This window comes from Oncorhynchus clarkii, unplaced genomic scaffold (genome assembly GCF_045791955.1).
Source record: "Oncorhynchus clarkii lewisi isolate Uvic-CL-2024 unplaced genomic scaffold, UVic_Ocla_1.0 unplaced_contig_8632_pilon_pilon, whole genome shotgun sequence".
Taxonomy (NCBI): domain Eukaryota; kingdom Metazoa; phylum Chordata; class Actinopteri; order Salmoniformes; family Salmonidae; genus Oncorhynchus; species Oncorhynchus clarkii.
In genome coordinates, this window is record NW_027257936.1 from 20,001 (window position 1) to 41,393 (window position 21,393).

Sequence of the window (21,393 nt, forward strand, 5' to 3'; positions counted from 1 at the left end):
TGATGGTAGATCACCTCATACAGTAACTAGTAGTGTAATGGTAGATCACCTCATACAGTAACTAGCAGTGTGATGGTAGAGTATCTCATACAGTAACTAGTAGTGTGATGGTAGAGTATCTCATACAGTAACTAGTAGTGTGATGGTAGAGTATCTCATACAGTAACTAGTAGTGTCATGGTAGAGTATCTCATACAGTAACTAGTAGTGTGATGGTAGAGTATCTCATACAGTAACTAGTAGTGTGTGATGGTAGAGTATCTCATACAGTAACTAGTAGTGTGATGGTAGAGTATCTCATACAGTAACTAGTAGTGTCATGGTAGAGTATCTCATACAGTAACTAGTAGTGTGATGGTAGAGTAACTCATACAGTAAGTAACTAGTAGTGTGTGATGGTAGAGTATCTCATACAGTAACTAGTAGTGTGATGGTAGAGTATCTCATACAGTAACTAGTAGTGTCATGGTAGAGTATCTCATACAGTAACTAGTAGTGCGATGGTAGATCACCTCATACAGTAACTAGTAGTGTAATGGTAGATCACCTCATACAGTAACTAGCAGTGTGTGATGGTAGAGTATCTCAAACAGTAACTAGTAGTGTGATGGTAGAGTATCTCATACAGTAACTAGTAGTGTGTGATGGTAGAGTATCTCATACAGTAACTAGTAGTGTGTGATGGTTGAGTATCTCATACAGTAACTAGTAGTGTGATGGTAGAGTATCTCATACAGTAACTAGTAGTGTGATGGTAGAGTATCTCATACAGTAACTAGTAGTGTGATGGTAGAGTATCTCATACAGTAACTAGTAGTGCGATGGTAGATCACCTCATACAGTAACTAGTAGTGTAATGGTAGATCACCTCATACAGTAACTAGCAGTGTGTGATGGTAGAGTATCTCATACAGTAACTAGTAGTGTGATGGTAGATCACCTCATACAGTAACTAGTAGTGTGTGATGGTAGAGTATCTCATACAGTAACTAGTAGTGTGTGATGGTAGAGTATCTCATACAGTAACTAGTAGTGTCATGGTAGAGTATCTCATACAGTAACTAGTAGTGTGATGGTAGAGTATCTCATACAGTAAGTAACTAGTAGTGTGTGATGGTAGAGTACCTCATACAGTAACTAGTAGTGTGATGGTAGAGTATCTCATACAGTAACTAGTAGTGTCATGGTAGAGTATCTCATACAGTAACTAGTAGTGCGATGGTAGATCACCTCATACAGTAACTAGTAGTGTAATGGTAGATCACCTCATACAGTAACTAGCAGTGTGTGATGGTAGAGTATCTCAAACAGTAACTAGTAGTGTGATGGTAGAGTATCTCATACAGTAACTAGTAGTGTGTGATGGTAGAGTATCTCATACAGTAACTAGTAGTGTGTGATGGTTGAGTATCTCATACAGTAACTAGTAGTGTGATGGTAGAGTATCTCATACAGTAACTAGTAGTGTGATGGTAGAGTATCTCATACAGTAACTAGTAGTGTGATGGTAGAGTATCTCATACAGTAACTAGTAGTGCGATGGTAGATCACCTCATACAGTAACTAGTAGTGTAATGGTAGATCACCTCATACAGTAACTAGCAGTGTGTGATGGTAGAGTATCTCATACAGTAACTAGTAGTGTGATGGTAGATCACCTCATACAGTAACTAGTAGTGTGTGATGGTAGAGTATCTCATACAGTAACTAGTAGTGTGTGATGGTAGAGTATCTCATACAGTAACTAGTAGTGTCATGGTAGAGTATCTCATACAGTAACTAGTAGTGTGATGGTAGAGTATCTCATACAGTAACTAGTACTGTGATGGTAGAGTATCTCATAGAGTAACTAGTAGTGTCATGGTAGATCACCTCATACAGTAACTAGTAGTGTAATGGTAGATCACCTCATACAGTAACTAGTAGTGTCATGGTAGAGTATCTCATACAGTAACTAGTAGTGTGATGGTAGAGTATCTCATACAGTAACTAGTAGTGTAATGGTAGATCACCTCATACAGTAACTAGTAGTGTGTGATGGTAGAGTATCTCATACAGTAACTAGTAGTGTGATGGTAGATCACCTCATACAGTAACTAGTATTGTGATGGTAGATCACCTCATACAGTAACTAGTAGTGTGATGGTAGATCACCTCATACAGTAACTAGTAGTGTGATGGTAGATCACCTCATACAGTAACTAGTAGTGTGATGGTAGATCACCTCATACAGTAACTAGTAGTGTGATGGTAGAGTATCTCATACAGTAACTAGTAGTGTGATGGTAGAGTATCTCATACAGTAACTAGTAGTGTGTAATGGTAGAGTATCTCATACAGTAACTAGTAGTGTGTGATGGTAGAGTATCTCATACAGTAACTAGTAGTGTGGTGGTAGATCACCTCATACAGTAACTAGCAGTGTGATGGTAGATCACCTCATACAGTATCTAGTAGTGTCATGGTAGATCACCTCATGCAGTAACTAGTAGTGTGTGATGGTAGAGTATCTCATACAGTAACTAGTAGTGTGATGGTAGAGTATCTCATACAGTAACTAGCAGTGTGATGGTAGATCACCTCATACAGTAACTAGTAGTGTGATGGTAGAGTATCTCATACAGTAACTAGTACTGTGATGGTAGAGTATCTCATAGAGTAACTAGTAGTGTCATGGTAGAGTATCTCATACAGTAACTAGTAGTGTGATGGTAGATCACCTCATACAGTAACTAGTAGTGTGATGGTAGATCACCTCATACAGTAACTAGTAGTGTGATGGTAGAGTATCTCATAGAGTAACTAGTAGTGTCATGGTAGAGTATCTCATACAGTAACTAGTAGTGTCATGGTAGAGTATCTCATACAGTAACTAGTAGTGTGATGGTAGATCACCTCATACAGTAACTAGTAGTGTCATGGTAGATCACCTCATACAGTAACTAGTAGTGTAATGGTAGATCACCTCATACAGTAACTAGTAGTGTGATGGTAGATCACCTCATACAGTAACTAGTAGTGTGATGGTAGATCACCTCATACAGTAACTAGTAGTGTGATGGTAGATCACCTCATACAGTAACTAGTAGTGTGATGGTAGATCACCTCATACAGTAACTAGTAGTGTCGTGGTAGATCACCTCATACAGTAACTAGTAGTGTGATGGTAGAGTATCTCATACAGTAACTAGTAGTGTGATTGTAGAGTATCTCATACAGTAACTAGTAGTGTGATGGTAGATCACCTCATACAGTAACTAGTAGTGTGATGGTAGATCACCACATACAGTAACTAGTAGTGTGATGGTAGAGTATCTCATACAGTAACTAGTAGTGTGGTGGTAGATCACCTCATACAGTAACTAGCAGTGTGATGGTAGATCACCTCATACAGTAACTAGCAGTGTGATGGTAGAGTATCTCATACAGTAACTAGTAGTGTGTGATGGTAGAGTATCTCATACAGTAACTAGTAGTGGGATGGTAGAGTATCTCATACAGTAACTAGTAGTGTCATGGTAGAGTATCTCATACAGTAACTAGTAGTGTGATGGTAGATCACCTCATACAGTAACTAGCAGTGTGATGGTATAGTATCTCATACAGTAACTAGTAGTGTGATGGTAGATCACCTCATACAGTAACTAGTAGTGTAATGGTAGATCACCTCATACAGTAACTAGCAGTGTGATGGTAGAGTATCTCATACAGTAACTAGTAGTGTGATGGTAGAGTATCTCATACAGTAACTAGTAGTGTGATGGTAGAGTATCTCATACAGTAACTAGTAGTGTCATGGTAGAGTATCTCATACAGTAACTAGTAGTGTGATGGTAGAGTATCTCATACAGTAACTAGTAGTGTGTGATGGTAGAGTATCTCATACAGTAACTAGTAGTGTGATGGTAGAGTATCTCATACAGTAACTAGTAGTGTCATGGTAGAGTATCTCATACAGTAACTAGTAGTGTGATGGTAGAGTAACTCATACAGTAAGTAACTAGTAGTGTGTGATGGTAGAGTATCTCATACAGTAACTAGTAGTGTGATGGTAGAGTATCTCATACAGTAACTAGTAGTGTCATGGTAGAGTATCTCATACAGTAACTAGTAGTGCGATGGTAGATCACCTCATACAGTAACTAGTAGTGTAATGGTAGATCACCTCATACAGTAACTAGCAGTGTGTGATGGTAGAGTATCTCAAACAGTAACTAGTAGTGTGATGGTAGAGTATCTCATACAGTAACTAGTAGTGTGTGATGGTAGAGTATCTCATACAGTAACTAGTAGTGTGTGATGGTTGAGTATCTCATACAGTAACTAGTAGTGTGATGGTAGAGTATCTCATACAGTAACTAGTAGTGTGATGGTAGAGTATCTCATACAGTAACTAGTAGTGTGATGGTAGAGTATCTCATACAGTAACTAGTAGTGCGATGGTAGATCACCTCATACAGTAACTAGTAGTGTAATGGTAGATCACCTCATACAGTAACTAGCAGTGTGTGATGGTAGAGTATCTCATACAGTAACTAGTAGTGTGATGGTAGATCACCTCATACAGTAACTAGTAGTGTGTGATGGTAGAGTATCTCATACAGTAACTAGTAGTGTGTGATGGTAGAGTATCTCATACAGTAACTAGTAGTGTCATGGTAGAGTATCTCATACAGTAACTAGTAGTGTGATGGTAGAGTATCTCATACAGTAAGTAACTAGTAGTGTGTGATGGTAGAGTACCTCATACAGTAACTAGTAGTGTGATGGTAGAGTATCTCATACAGTAACTAGTAGTGTCATGGTAGAGTATCTCATACAGTAACTAGTAGTGCGATGGTAGATCACCTCATACAGTAACTAGTAGTGTAATGGTAGATCACCTCATACAGTAACTAGCAGTGTGTGATGGTAGAGTATCTCAAACAGTAACTAGTAGTGTGATGGTAGAGTATCTCATACAGTAACTAGTAGTGTGTGATGGTAGAGTATCTCATACAGTAACTAGTAGTGTGTGATGGTTGAGTATCTCATACAGTAACTAGTAGTGTGATGGTAGAGTATCTCATACAGTAACTAGTAGTGTGATGGTAGAGTATCTCATACAGTAACTAGTAGTGTGATGGTAGAGTATCTCATACAGTAACTAGTAGTGCGATGGTAGATCACCTCATACAGTAACTAGTAGTGTAATGGTAGATCACCTCATACAGTAACTAGCAGTGTGTGATGGTAGAGTATCTCATACAGTAACTAGTAGTGTGATGGTAGATCACCTCATACAGTAACTAGTAGTGTGTGATGGTAGAGTATCTCATACAGTAACTAGTAGTGTGTGATGGTAGAGTATCTCATACAGTAACTAGTAGTGTCATGGTAGAGTATCTCATACAGTAACTAGTAGTGTGATGGTAGAGTATCTCATACAGTAACTAGTACTGTGATGGTAGAGTATCTCATAGAGTAACTAGTAGTGTCATGGTAGATCACCTCATACAGTAACTAGTAGTGTAATGGTAGATCACCTCATACAGTAACTAGTAGTGTCATGGTAGAGTATCTCATACAGTAACTAGTAGTGTGATGGTAGAGTATCTCATACAGTAACTAGTAGTGTAATGGTAGATCACCTCATACAGTAACTAGTAGTGTGTGATGGTAGAGTATCTCATACAGTAACTAGTAGTGTGATGGTAGATCACCTCATACAGTAACTAGTATTGTGATGGTAGATCACCTCATACAGTAACTAGTAGTGTGATGGTAGATCACCTCATACAGTAACTAGTAGTGTGATGGTAGATCACCTCATACAGTAACTAGTAGTGTGATGGTAGATCACCTCATACAGTAACTAGTAGTGTGATGGTAGAGTATCTCATACAGTAACTAGTAGTGTGATGGTAGAGTATCTCATACAGTAACTAGTAGTGTGTAATGGTAGAGTATCTCATACAGTAACTAGTAGTGTGTGATGGTAGAGTATCTCATACAGTAACTAGTAGTGTGGTGGTAGATCACCTCATACAGTAACTAGCAGTGTGATGGTAGATCACCTCATACAGTATCTAGTAGTGTCATGGTAGATCACCTCATGCAGTAACTAGTAGTGTGTGATGGTAGAGTATCTCATACAGTAACTAGTAGTGTGATGGTAGAGTATCTCATACAGTAACTAGCAGTGTGATGGTAGATCACCTCATACAGTAACTAGTAGTGTGATGGTAGAGTATCTCATACAGTAACTAGTACTGTGATGGTAGAGTATCTCATAGAGTAACTAGTAGTGTCATGGTAGAGTATCTCATACAGTAACTAGTAGTGTGATGGTAGATCACCTCATACAGTAACTAGTAGTGTGATGGTAGATCACCTCATACAGTAACTAGTAGTGTGATGGTAGAGTATCTCATAGAGTAACTAGTAGTGTCATGGTAGAGTATCTCATACAGTAACTAGTAGTGTCATGGTAGAGTATCTCATACAGTAACTAGTAGTGTGATGGTAGATCACCTCATACAGTAACTAGTAGTGTCATGGTAGATCACCTCATACAGTAACTAGTAGTGTAATGGTAGATCACCTCATACAGTAACTAGTAGTGTGATGGTAGATCACCTCATACAGTAACTAGTAGTGTGATGGTAGATCACCTCATACAGTAACTAGTAGTGTGATGGTAGATCACCTCATACAGTAACTAGTAGTGTGATGGTAGATCACCTCATACAGTAACTAGTAGTGTGATGGTAGATCACCTCATACAGTAACTAGTAGTGTGATGGTAGATCACCTCATACAGTAACTAGTAGTGTGATGGTAGATCACCTCATACAGTAACTAGTAGTGTGATGGTAGATCACCTCATACAGTAACTAGTAGTGTGATGGTAGATCACCTCATACAGTAACTAGTAGTGTAATGGTAGATCACCTCATACAGTAACTAGTAGTGTGATGGTAGATCACCTCATACAGTAACTAGTAGTGTCATGGTAGATCACCTCATACAGTAACTAGTAGTGTGATGGTAGATCACCTCATACAGTAACTAGTAGTGTAATGGTAGATCACCTCATACAGTAACTAGTAGTGTGATGGTAGATCACCTCATACAGTAACTAGTAGTGTGATGGTAGATCACCTCATACAGTAACTAGTAGTGTGATGGTAGATCACCTCATACAGTAACTAGTAGTGTCATGGTAGATCACCTCATACAGTAACTAGTAGTGTCATGGTAGATCACCTCATACAGTAACTAGTAGTGTGATGTTAGAGTATCTCATACAGTAACTAGTAGTGTAATGGTAGATCACCTCATACAGTAACTAGTAGTGTGATGGTAGATCACCTCATACAGTAACTAGTAGTGTGATGGTAGAGTATCTCATACAGTAACTAGTAGTGTGATGGTAGATCACCTCATACAGTAACTAGTAGTGTGATGGTAGATCACCTCATACAGTAACTAGCAGTGTAATGGTAGATCACCTCATACAGTAACTAGTAGTGTGATGGTAGATCACCTCATACAGTAACTAGTAGTGTGATGGTAGATCACCTCATACAGTAACTAGTAGTGTGATGGTAGATCACCTCATACAGTAACTAGTAGTGTGATGGTAGAGTATCTCATACAGTAACTAGTAGTGTGATGGTAGAGTATCTCATACAGTAACTAGTAGTGTGTAATGGTAGAGTATCTCATACAGTAACTAGTAGTGTGTGATGGTAGAGTATCTCATACAGTAACTAGTACTGTGATGGTAGATCACCTCATACAGTAACTAGTAGTGTGATGGTAGATCACCTCATACAGTAACTAGTAGTGTAATGGTAGATCACCTCATACAGTAACTAGTAGTGTGATGGTAGATCACCTCATACAGTAACTAGTAGTGTAATGGTAGATCACCTCATACAGTAACTAGTAGTGTAATGGTAGATCACCTCATACAGTAACTAGTAGTGTGATTGTAGAGTATCTCATACAGTAACTAGTAGTGTGATGGTAGATCACCTCATACAGTAACTAGTAGTGTGATGGTAGATCACCTCATACAGTAACTAGTAGTGTGATGGTAGATCACCTCATACAGTAACTAGTAGTGTGATGGTAGATCACCTCATACAGTAACTAGTAGTGTAATGGTAGATCACCTCATACAGTAACTAGTAGTGTGATGGTAGATCACCTCATACAGTAACTAGTAGTGTCATGGTAGATCACCTCATACAGTAACTAGTAGTGTAATGGTAGATCACCTCATACAGTAACTAGTAGTGTGATGGTAGATCACCTCATACAGTAACTAGTAGTGTAATGGTAGATCACCTCATACAGTAACTAGTAGTGTAATGGTAGATCACCTCATACAGTAACTAGTAGTGTGATGGTAGATCACCTCATACAGTAACTAGTAGTGTAATGGTAGATCACCTCATACAGTAACTAGTAGTGTAATGGTAGATCACCTCATACAGTAACTAGTAGTGTGATGGTAGATCACCTCATACAGTAACTAGTAGTGTCATGGTAGATCACCTCATACAGTAACTAGTAGTGTGATGGTAGATCACCTCATACAGTAACTAGTAGTGTGATGGTAGATCACCTCATACAGTAACTAGTAGTGTGATGATAGATCACCTCATACAGTAACTAGTAGTGTGATGGTAGATCACCTCATACAGTAACTAGTAGTGTGATGGTAGATCACCTCATACAGTAACTAGTAGTGGGATGGTAGAGTATCTCATACAGTAACTAGTAGTGTGATGGTAGATCACCTCATACAGTAACTAGTAGTGTGATGGTAGAGTATCTCATACAGTAACTAGTAGTGTGATGGTAGATCACCTCATACAGTAACTAGTAGTGTAATGGTAGATCACCTCATACAGTAACTAGTAGTGTGATGGTAGATCACCTCATACAGTAACTAGTAGTGTGATGGTAGATCACCTCATACAGTAACTAGTAGTGTGATGGTAGAGTATCTCATACAGTAACTAGTAGTGTGATGGTAGATCACCTCATACAGTAACTAGTAGTGTAATGGTAGATCACCTCATACAGTAACTAGTAGTGTTATGGTAGATCACCTCATACAGTAACTAGTAGTGTAATGGTAGATCACCTCATACAGTAACTAGTAGTGTAATGGTAGAGTATCTCATACAGTAACTAGTAGTGTGATGGTAGATCACCTCATACAGTAACTAGTAGTGTGATGGTAGATCACCTCATACAGTAACTAGTAGTGTGATGGTAGATCACCTCATACAGTAACTAGTAGTGTGATGGTAGATCACCTCAGCTCCTGCATGGCTCCCAGGAGGAGGAATCTGTGGAATGTTTACAGAACTCTTTCCCTTCTTTGGGCAGGAGGGGAGATGGGTTGGTTTCAGCTGGCTGTGTTTGACAGCCCTTCAGAGTGTTGTGAGAGTGTGAGGAAGTGAATGAGTGAGTCTGGAGTGGGAAGTGGGGTGTATGTGTGTGTGTAAACGTCAGGCCATATGTTTGAAAGCATTGCAGGGGTTAGACAGTGTGTGCTACTCTTTAACCTGCGACCGACATCTCTTGATGAAAACACTGATAATAGACAGATAGAAGACATTATAAATCCTCTCAGCTGGAATGAGGCTTCTCAGCTTCCTAATGCTCTTCTGAGGCTTCTCAGCTTCCTAATGCTCCTCTGAGGCTTCTCAGCTTCCTAATGCTCCTCTGAGGCTTCTCAGCTTCCTAATGCTCTTCTGAGGCTTCTCAGCTTCCTAATGCTCCTCTGAGGCTTCTCAGCTTCCTAATGCTCTTCTGAGGCTTCTCAGCTTCCTAATGCTCCTCTGAGGCTTCTCAGGCTTCCTGATGCTCCTCTGAGACTTCTCAGCTTCCTAATGCTCCTCTGAGACTTCTCAGCTTCCTAATGCTCCTCTGAGACTTCTCAGCTTCCTAATGCTCCTCTGAGACTTCTCAGCTTCCTAATGCTCCTCTGAGGCTTCTCAGGCTTCCTGATGCTCCTCTGAGACTTCTCAGGCTTCCTAATGCTCCTCTGAGGCTTCTCAGCTTCCTAATGCTCCTCTGAGACTTCTCAGCTTCTTCTCAGTGTCCTAATGCTCCTCTGAAATGTCTGTAAAGTTTGTGGTTGCAGTTGTGTGTGTGTGTGCGTGTGCGTGTGTGTGTGTGTGTGTGTGTGTGTGTGTGTGTTGTAGTTGTGTGTGTCTCTACTGTATATCAGACCCAGTACAGGAGACTCTGGTCCAGTCCTCTCTACCCAGGGCTTATCTACGGGGGGGGGGGGGCTTGGACAGTTGCAGTGAAATGGATACTGGTGGTGGCCTGACTGCACTTCTCCTCTTGCCTCTCTTCAAGCCAACAACAGCACGACTAGAGGACACAAATACAGCCCTGCTGTTGTTGTGGTAGTTCCACCTCTCTCTCTCTCTCTCTCTCTCTCTCTCTCTCTCTCTCTCTCTCTCTCTCTCTCTCTCTCTCTCTCTCTCCCTCTATCTTTCTGGATTGAATTTGTGTGTCCTGAATTAGCCCAGGGTTGCGGTGGGCTGAACCAGGCAGCAGGACGGCCAGTCTATAAGCAGTGGAGTAGGACAAGGGTGAGGAGAGGACCTGCCAGTCAGCCTGCCTGGGGAGGATGGGGAATGCCCCTGCCTGGCCCTGGGAGACAGAATAGTAAGGTGGGCAGCAGGTGGCAGAGCAGGGCTGCCTGGGGAGGATGGGGAATGCCCCTGCCTGGCCCTGGGAGACAGAGTAGTAGGGTGGGCAGCAGGTGGCAGAGCAGGGCTGTCTGGGGAGGATGGGGAATGCCCCTGCCTGGCCCTGGGAGACAGAGTAGTAAGGTGGGCAGCAGGTGGCAGAGCAGGGCTGCCTGGGGAGGAAGGGGAATGCCCCTGCCTGGCCCTGGGAGACAGAGTAGTAGGGAGGGCAGCAGGTGGCAGAGCAGGGCTGTCTGGGGAGGAAGGGGAATTCCCCTGCCTGGCCCTGGGAGACAGAGTAGTAAGGTGGGCAGCAGCTGGGACCCCTACAGCCAGACATTCCATCCATCTCCACCGGGCTTGAATTACCTACAGCAACAACAGCCACAGCACCAGGTTAGCTACCCCCACAGCAGTATCCCTGGCTACGGAGTCTACTTCCTCTCTCTCTCTCTGTCTCTCTGTCTCTATGTTTCCCTGTCTCTCTCCCTCTGTCTCTCTCGCTCTCTCTCTGTCTCTGTCTCTCTCTCTCTCTCTCTCTCTCTCTGTCTCTCTCTCTCTCTCTCTCTCTCTCTCTCCCTGTGTCTCTCTCTCCCTCTCTCTGTGTCTCTATCTCTCTCTCTCTCTCTCTGTCTCTCTCTCTGTCTCTCTCTCTCCTCTGTATCCCTCTCTCTCTCTCTCTCTCTCTCTCTCTCTCTGTCTCTCTCTCTAGATACTGCAGCTTTCCCGTCTCTCTGGTTTACACAAGGTACTGAGTTACTTACTGTTGATGGCCTATACTCCTTGATGAGTTGAAGTAAGGAAGTGTTTGTTTCTGCCTGAGCACCAATGGTTCACAGACAAGCTCGGAAATGTGTAGTGCTCAGTACTGACAACTCACACATATGCCGAGTGGACAAATCATTAGAAACACTTGGTCTTTCCACAACATAGACTGAACAGGTGAATCCAGGTGAAATCCATGATCCCTTATTGATGTCACTTGTTAAATTCACTTCAATCAGTGTAGATGAAGGGGAGGAGACGGGTTTAAAGAAGGATGTTTAAGCCTTGAGACAGTTGAGACATGGATTGTGTCTGTGTGCCATTCAGAGGGTGAATGTACAAGACAAAAGATTCAAGTGCCTTTGAACAGGGTATGGTAGAAGGTGCTAGGCGCACCGGTTTGTGTCAAGAACTGCAACGCTGCTGGGTTTTTCACACTCAACAGTTTGTATCAAGAACGGTCCACCACCCAAAGGACATCCAGAAAACTTGACACAATTGTGGGAGGCATTGGAGTCAACATGGGGCCAGCATCCCTGTGGAACGCTTTCCACACCTTGTAGAGTCAACGTGGGGCCAGCATCCCTGTGGAAGGATTTCGACACCTTGTAGAGTCAACGTGGGGCCAGCATCCCTGTGGAAGGCTTTCGACACCTTGTGGAGTCAACGTGGGGCCAGCATCCCTGTGGAAGGCTTTCGACACCTTGTGGAGTCAACGTGGGGCCAGCAACCCTGTGGAAGGCTTTCAACACCTTGTAGAGTCAACGTGGGGCCAGCATCCCTGTGGAAGGCTTTCGACACCTTGTAGAGTCAACGTGGGGCCAGCATCCCTGTGGAAGGCTTTCGACACCTTGTAGAGTCAACGTGGGGCCAGCAACCCTGTGGAAGGCTTTCGACACCTTGTGGAGTCAACATGGGGCCAGCATCCCTGTGGAAGGCTTTCGACACCTTGTGGAGTCAACGTGGGGCCAGCATCCCTGTGGAAGGCTTTCGACACCTTGTAGAATCCAGGTCCGGATTAATTGAGGCGGTTCTGAGGGCTAAAGGGGGTGCAACTCAATATTAGGAAGGTGTTCCTAATGTTTTGTACACTCAGTACTTTCTGTTGGTCTCAGATACACTACATGATCAAAAGTATGTGGACAGCTCCTCGTCAAACATCTCTTTCCAAAATCATTGGCGTTAATATGGAGTTGGTCCTCCCCTTTGCTGCTATAACAGCCTCCTCTCTTCTGGGAAGGCTTTCCACTAGATGTTGGAACATTGCTGCTATAACAGCCTCCTCTCTTCTGGGTAGGCTTTCCACTAGATGTTGGAACATTGCTGCTATAACAGCCTCCTTTCTTCTGGGAAGGCTTTCCACTAGGTGTTGGAACATTGCTGCTATAACAGCCTCCACTCTTCTGGTAAGGCTTTCCACTAGATGTTGGAACATTGCTGCTATAACAGCCTCCACTCTTCTGGTAAGGCTTTCCACTAGATGTTGGAACATTGCTGCTATAACTGCCTCCTCTCTTCTGGGAAGGCTTTCCACTAGATGTCGGAACATTGCTGCTATAACAGCCTCCACTCTTCTAGGAAGGCTTTCCACTAGATGTTGGAACATTGCTGCAGGGACTTGCTTCCATTCAGCCACAAGAGCATTAGTGAGGTCGGGCACAGATGTTGGGAGATTAGGCCTGGCTCGCAGTCTGCGTTCAATTCATCCCAAAGGTGTTCGATAGGGTTGAGGTCAGGCCAGTCTGCGCAGGCCAGTCAAGTTCTTCCACACTGATCTCGACAAACCATTGCAGTATGGACCTCACTTTGCGCACAGGGACATTGTCATGCTGAAACAGGAAAGGGCCTTCCCCCAAACTGTTGCCACAAAGTTTCAAGCACAGAATCATCTAGAATGCCATTGTGTAGCGTTAACATTTCCCTTCGCTGGAACTAAGGGGCCCGAACCATGAAAAACAGCACCAGACCATTATTCCTCCTCCACCAAACTTTACAGTTGGCACTATGCATTGGGGCAGGTAGCGTTCTCCTGGCATTCGCCAAACCCAGATTTGATTTGTCGGACTGCCAGATGGTGAAGCTTGATTGGAACCAGACAATATTTATGCGCTTCACGCTTCAGCACTTGCTCTGTGAGCTTATGGGGCCTACCACTTAGCGGCTGAGCCGTTGTTGCTCCTAGACGTTTCCACTTCACAATAACAGCGCTTACAGTTGACCGGGGGGCAGCTCTAGCAGGGCAGAAATTTGACGAACTGACTTGTTGGACGGTGCCTCGTTGAAAGTCACTGAGCTCTTCAGTAGGGCCATTCCATTGCCAATGTTTGTCTATGGAGATTGCATGGCGGTGTGCTCGATTTTATACACCTGTCATCAACGGCTGTGGCTGAAATAGCGGAAACCACTCATTTGAAGGGATGTCCACATACTACTCTATTTATAGTGTATATAACCGTGGGGAGAGTTGACAATTCTATAACAGTCTCAACAGTCAGGTTTTGAGTTGTGTTTGTGTTGTACAATATCGACAGTTCTCTTCAAGTCTGAACAGGCCTGCTTACAATGCTAGATGCTGTCAGCAGAATGGAAGTCCGCCTGTTGGCTCTGCTTCTGCAGCTCTACCACAGCTAATGGTCACATTAGCTAACTAGGTCACAATGTGTTAGCCACAAGCTAAAACCTCCATAATATCTCCTATAACTTTCCCTGGGACTGGGAGAAAGATAAGCTCAAGTGTCTGGTGGGGTTATTTTCCATAGTGATGTATTGAGGGTTCTGCTCTCTCTCTCTCTCTCTCTCTCTCTCTCTCTCTCTCTCTCTCTCTCTACTCTCTCTCTCTCTCTCTCTCTCTCTCTCTCTCTCTCTCTCTCTCTCTCTCTCTCTCTCTCTACCTCTCTCTCTCTCTCTCTCTCTCTACCTCTCTCTCTCTGTCTCTCTCTCTCTACCTCTCTCTCTACCTCTCTCTCTCTCTATCTCTCTTTACCTCTATCTCTCTCTCTCTCTCTCTCTCTCTCTTTACCTCTCTCTCTCTCTCTCTCTCTCTCTCTCTCTCTCTCTCAGCCAGTAGACCCATGGAGGTTTCAGACAGACGGACAGATTATCTGAAAAGGAAACTGTCATAAACCTTGTCCCTACGAGTACTTTTATTGTTGGACCTGGTATTTACTATGCGGCCGGGGCCCCAGTGAGAGGAGAGCAGCTTTCGGTCCCTCGTGTGACATCTGTTACCAAAACCACAGAATTCTTCACATAGCTAGCATCTCCCATAGCTAGCATCTCCCAGGCTTGGACAGGACCACGGCAGACCACGGCAGGCAGGGAGGGAGGTTGGCAGGGAGGGAGGCAGGCAAGGAGGCAGACAGACAGACAGGGAGGGGGGCAGACAGACAGACAGGGAGGGAGGGAGGGAGGGAGGGAGGGAGGGAGGGAGGGAGCGAGGGAGGGAGGGAGGGAGGGAGGCAGACAGACAGGGAGGGGGGCAGACAGACAGACAGGGAGGGAGCGAGGGAGGCAGGGAGGCTGTTAATGAGAAGGTTCCTGTGTATAGCCCTGTTTTCCTTGGGTCTGGCTCAGCTAGCTTTAGACTCAGCTGTCCTTGTGTTATCTTTCCCTGTGCTGTGGGTCTGCTCCCCCTGTGTACAGGACTGGCTGTGTTATCTTTTTACCTGTGCTGGGGGCATCTCCGCCTGTATACAGGACTGGCTGTGTTATCTTTCCCTGTGCTGGGGGCATCTCCCCCTGTATACAGGACTGGCAGTGTTATCTTCCCTGTACTGGGGGCCTCTGTTCTGACTCTCTCAGTTCACCAGAGCACTCTAGCTATTCTCAGCTCAGACCTCGGTGAATAGCTGTTCCTCAGGTCAGACCTCGGTGAATAGCTGTTCTCAGGTCAGACCTCGGTGAATAACTGTTCTCAGGTCAGACCTCGGTGAATAACTATTCTCAGGTCAGACCTCGATGAATAGCTGTTCTCAGGTCAGACCTCGGTGAATAGCTGTTCTCAGGTCAGACCTCGGTGAATAGCTGTTGTCAGGTCAGACCTCGGTGAATAGCTGTTCTCAGGTCAGACCTCGGTGAATAGCTGTTCTCAGGTCAGACCTCGGTGAATAGCTGTTCTCAGGTCAGGTAAACAGCTGGGCTATTTATTCCATTTCAGCAGAAACACAGCAGGTCTTCAAATAGAGGAGAACTGAAGGAGCAGCAGAAATAACTAGATCCCACAGTCTGGGTCTGTGTCCAGGAACCACCCTGTTTCATAATGTAGTGCACTACTTTAGACCAGAGCCCCCATATGCTATATAGGGAATAGGGCACCATTCAGGGGACACTCCCTGGGTGTGTTCTGTTTAAAATAAGCTGAAACAGAACAGGGGGGGGGGGGGGGGGGGGGACAGGACATGTCTACTTATCAAAAACAGGATGTGTTGGGCTTGTGGAGTCAGCTTCTTCTGCAGGGTCCCCTGGTCCGATCCCTGCCCTAGCTGGGTTTCCTGTCCGACCGGGACCGGGGTTCCATTCTGGCCTCTCCACTTCCTGTGGGTCCACACAGCGATTCAGGACCCTGACGTACTGAATGACCTTACTGTAACAGGATCGTATTGTAACTCTGTAACACACCAGTCAAGGACCTTGTACTGTACTGTTCCAACCAAGCTGTTGATGAATCTCTGTGACCTCTGACCTCTGTGACCTCTACTTGACTGGGTGTTCCTGACCTCTGTGACCTCTCCTGGAGGATACCTCCTGGCTGTTCCTGACCTTTGTGACCTTCCTGACCTCTGTGACCTCTCCTGGAGGATATACCTCTACAGGTAGAGGTATATCCAGCTGAACACTGGGTGTTCCTGACCTCTGTGACCTCTCCTGGACGATACCTCTACCTGACTGGGTATATCTGGTGTTCTGCTTGTCTCTAATGAAGGTCTTCAGTCTTTGCCCTTGTGCCTCCCTTCACTGGTTCTAGATCAGCTGTTAGTTAACACTATGAACCTGACACAGCACCACAGACTGGTTCTAGATCAGCTGTTAGTTAACAGTATGAACCTGACACAGCACCACAGACTGGTTCTAGATCAGCTGTTAGTTAACACTATGAACCTGACACAGCACCACAGACTGGTTCTAGATCAGCTGTTAGTTAACACTATGAACCTGACACAGCACCACAGACTGGTTCTAGATCAGCTGTTAGTTAACAGTATGAACCTGACACAGACAGCACCACAGACTGTGGGATCTGTTCCTAGATTAGCTGTTAGGTAACACTATGAACCTGACACAGACAGCACCACAGTCTGTGGGATCTGTTCCTACATCAGCTGTTAGGTAACACTATGAACCTGACACAGACAGCACCACAGTCTGTGGGATCTGTTCCTACATCAGCTGTTAGGTAACACTATGAACCTGACACAGACAGCACCACAGACTGTGGGATCTGTTCCTAGATCAGCTGTTAGGTAACACTATGAACCTGACACAGACAGCACCACAGACTGTGGGATCTGTTCCTAGATCAGCTGTTAGGTAACACTATGAACCTGACACAGACAGCACCACAGACTGTGGGATCTGTTCCTAGATCAGCTGTTAGTTAACACCTGACACAAACAGCACTTCATGCTGTGAAAACCATCACACTTTACAGCTGTTGTGAGTTCAGTTTCATGAGGTCTGGACGATATCCCAGAACTTTGTGTTTTATACTCTTTGGCCCGGGCGGAATGATCTTTCAATTTCCTTCAACTGTTTTTCAGCGTGAAAACACAATACAACTAATTAGAGTTGTAATGTTTTGAATGGGTTTTGGATTTCTGAGTTTTTGGGGGCTAATTGCTTGTTGAGTGAAAGTTTGTTGATTCCAGTAATGATCACAAGAGAAGTGCCAGGCCACAACTTTGTTCCCAAACAAGAATCATCAAAACATATTTTATATACTCCATATTCAGCACGTCTGTTGCCAATGCCCTAAATCTACCCCCTACTGTAACATTACAACAGCTCTCTGTATTAAATCTACCCCCTACTATAACATAACATTACAACAGCTCTCTGTATTAAATCTATCCCCTACTATAACATAACATTACAACAGCTCTCTGTATTAAATCTATCCCTTACTATAACATAACATTACAACAGCTCTCTGTATTAAATCTATCCCCTACTGTAACATTACAACAGCTCTCTGTAATAAATCTACCCCCTACTATAACATAACATAACAACAGCTCTCTGTATTAAATCTATCCCCTACTATAACATAACATTACAACAGCTCTCTGTATTAAATCTATCCCCTACTATAACATAACATTACAACAGCTCTCTGTAATAAATCTACCCCCTACTATAACATAACATTACAACAGTTCTCTATATTAACTCTACTATAACATAACAACAGCTCTCTGTATTAACTCTACTATAACATTACAACAGCTCTCTATATTAACTCTACTATAACATAACATTACAACAGCTCTCTATATTAACTCTACTATAACATAACATCACAACAGTTCTCTATATTAACTCTACTATAACATAACAACAGCTCTCTGTATTAACTCTACTATAACATTACAACAGCTCTCTATATTAACTCTACTATAACATAACATTACAACAGCTCTCTATATTAACTCTACTATAACATAACATTACAACAGCTCTCTATATTAACTCTACTATAACATAACAACAGCTCTCTGTATTAACTCTACTATAACATTACAACAGCGCTCTATATTAACTCTACTATAACATAACATTACAACAGCTCTCTATATTAACTCTACTATAACATAACAACAGCTCTCTGTATTAACTCTACTATAACATTACAACAGCGCTCTATATTAACTCTACTATAACATAACATTACAACAGCTCTCTGTATTAACTCTACTATAACATTACAACAGCTCTCTATATTAACTCTACTATAACATAGCATTACAACAGCTCTCTGTATTAACTCTACTATAACATTACAACAGCTCTCTATATTAACTCTACTATAACATAACATAACAACAGCTCTCTATATTAACTCTACTATAACATAACATAACAACAGCTCTCTATATTAACTCTACTGTAACATTACAACAGCTCTCTATATTAACTCTACTATAACATAATAACAGCTCTCTATATTAACTCTACTATATCATTACAACAGCTCTCTATATTAACTCTTGCCCCTACTGTAACATAACATTAGATGCTGTAGGTATCCATGACCTCATATGATGCAGTTTGAAGCTGAGCTTTATACTGTAGATGTTTTACTGTCATAAAAACGGGTGGATTTCAAATCACCTGTTATTTGTCACATACACACATGGTTAGCAGATGTTAATGTGAGTGTAGAGAAACGCCTGTGACTTGACAGATGATGGCTGTGGTTTGTGGCGTTGATTTGTTTGGCTGTGTTTGTTTGTGTTACAGATGTAAGTTGATTGGTTGTGTCTTTCTGTGTTCCAGAGGTGATCTAATTGGTTGACTCTGTGTGTTCCAGAGGTGATCTAATTGGTTGTCTCTCTCTGTGTGTTCCAGAGGTGATCTAATTGGTTGTCTCTCTGTGTGTTCCAGAGGTGATCTAATTGGTTGTCTCTCTCTGTGTGTTCCAGAGGTGATCTAATTGGTTGTCTCTCTGTGTGTTCCAGAGGTGATCTAATTGGTTGTCTCTCTCTGTGTGTTCCAGAGGTGATCTAATTGGTTGTCTCTCTCTGTGTGTTCCAGAGGTGATCTAATTGGTTGTCTCTCTCTGTGTGTTCCAGAGGTGAAGGACTATGAGCCTCCATATGGCTGTAAAGTTCAGATGCATCCTGGTGTGGAGAGCATGAAGGATCACCTCCTCAGAGACAGAGGAAGACCTGAGATCCCAGACAGCTGGATCAACCACCAGGTAACAGACTGGGAGAGACACACACACTCTCTTTCCTTCTTGCTCTCTCTTCCCTCCCCTCTCTCTCTCTCTCTCTCTCTCTCTCTCTCTTCCCTCCCTCTCTCTCGCTCTTCCCTCCCTCTCTCTCTCTCTCTCTCTCTCTCTTCCCTCCCTTGCTCTCTCTCTCCCTCTCTCTCTCTCTCTCTCTCTCTCTCTCTCTCTCTTCCCTCCCTCTCTCTCGCTCTTCCCTCCCTCTCTCTCTCTCTCTCTCTCTCTCTTCCCTCCCTTTCTCTCTCTCTTCCCTCCCTCTCTCTCTCTCTCTCTCTCCCTCGCTTTCTCTCTTCCCTCCCTCTCTCTCTCCCCCTCTCTCTCTTTCTTCCCTCCTCTCTCTCTCTTGACCTACCTACCTACCTACCTACCTACCTACCTACCTACCTACAGTACCTACCTACCTACCTACCTACCTACCTACCTACCTACCTACCTACAGTACCTACCTACCTACCTACCTACCTACCTACCTACCTACCTGCCTACCTGCCTATCTCTCTCTCTAACCTCTCTTTCTTTCTCATTCACTCACACACATCAAATCCTATGTATATGTCTCAGTGCTCAGTAGCTAGGTTATAATTCTCTGCTCCTGTTGTCTACCTCCTCCTACAGGGCATAGCCATAGTGTGCGGCTCCATAGAGGAGTGTTGGGACCACGACCCGGAGGCCAGGCTCACAGCCCAGTGCGTGGCCGAACGCTTCAGCGAGATAGAAGACGAGATGGAGAAGCTGTCCAGCCGCAGCAGCTCCGACGAGAAGATACCAGCGGAGGAACGGAAGATGCCGACCATACCCGAAGAAGAACGACAGACGATAGCAGAACAGATAGAAGAGGTCAAAGTAGCGGTGGAGAGCTCTGTGAGCGATGAGAAGTGAGGGAAGGGAGAGAGGACATGGAACCCAGGACTAGAATGTCAGTATGTCACAAACACACCACTCACGTTGCTATGGGAACTATAAACAGCCACACCCAAACAAACAGCCCACACCTGGAAGATAGCCAGGACAGTGAATGTACTGTATTACTGTACTGCTTATACTCTTCAGTATTGTATTACCAGAATGCATACAGTATTTATACTGTATAAAATAAGTATGTACAGTTTACAGTATTTGGATGTACTGTACTGTATTATATTGGAGGTTTCCCCACTGAAGAGGACAGGACATGACAATGGCAGAGATTATAACCAAAGACTGAGATTACAGGACATGACAATGGCAGAGATTATAACCAAAGACTGAGATTACAGGACATGACAATGGAAGAGATTATAACCAAAGACTGAGATTACAGGACATGACAATGGCAGAGATTATAACCAAAGACTGAGATTACAGGACATGACAATGGAAGAGATTATAACCAAAGACTGAGATTACAGGACATGACAATGGCAGAGATTATAACCAAAGACTGAGATTACAGGACATGACAATGGCAGAGATTATAACCAAAGACTGAGATTACAGGACATGACAATGGAAGAGATTATAACCAAAGACTGAGATTACAGGACATGACAATGGCAGAGATTATAACCAAAGACTGAGATTACAGGACATGACAATGGAAGAGATTATAACCAAAAACTGAGATTACAGGACATGACAATGGCAGAGATTATAACCAAAGACTGAGATTACAGGACATGACAATGGCAGAGATTATAACCAAAGACTGAGATTACAGGACATGACAATGGAAGAGATTATAACCAAAGACTGAGATTACAGGACATGACAATGGCAGAGATTATAACCAAAGACTGAGATTACAGGACATGACAATGGCAGAGATTATAACCAAAGACTGAGATTACAGGACATGACAATGGAAGAGATTATAACCAAAGACTGAGATTACAGGACATGACAATGGCAGAGATTATAACCAAAGACTGAGATTACAGGACATGACAATGGAAGAAATTATAACCAAAAACTGAGATTACAGGACATGACAATGGC

General features: G+C 43.3%; 1 protein-coding gene across 1 annotated transcript in view; it reads left to right on the top strand.

Moving 5' to 3' along the window:
- Window positions 1–20,879, top strand: part of LOC139393727 (TGF-beta receptor type-2-like) — a gene marked incomplete at its 5' end in the record, with an annotated part of 32,845 nt that extends 11,966 nt beyond the window's left edge. The window contains 2 exon segments of the mRNA XM_071142079.1: window positions 19,262–19,389; window positions 20,035–20,879. Of these exon segments, the coding sequence (XP_070998180.1) occupies window positions 19,262–19,389; window positions 20,035–20,298 (392 nt within the window).
- Window positions 20,880–21,393: the final 514 nt, after the last annotated feature.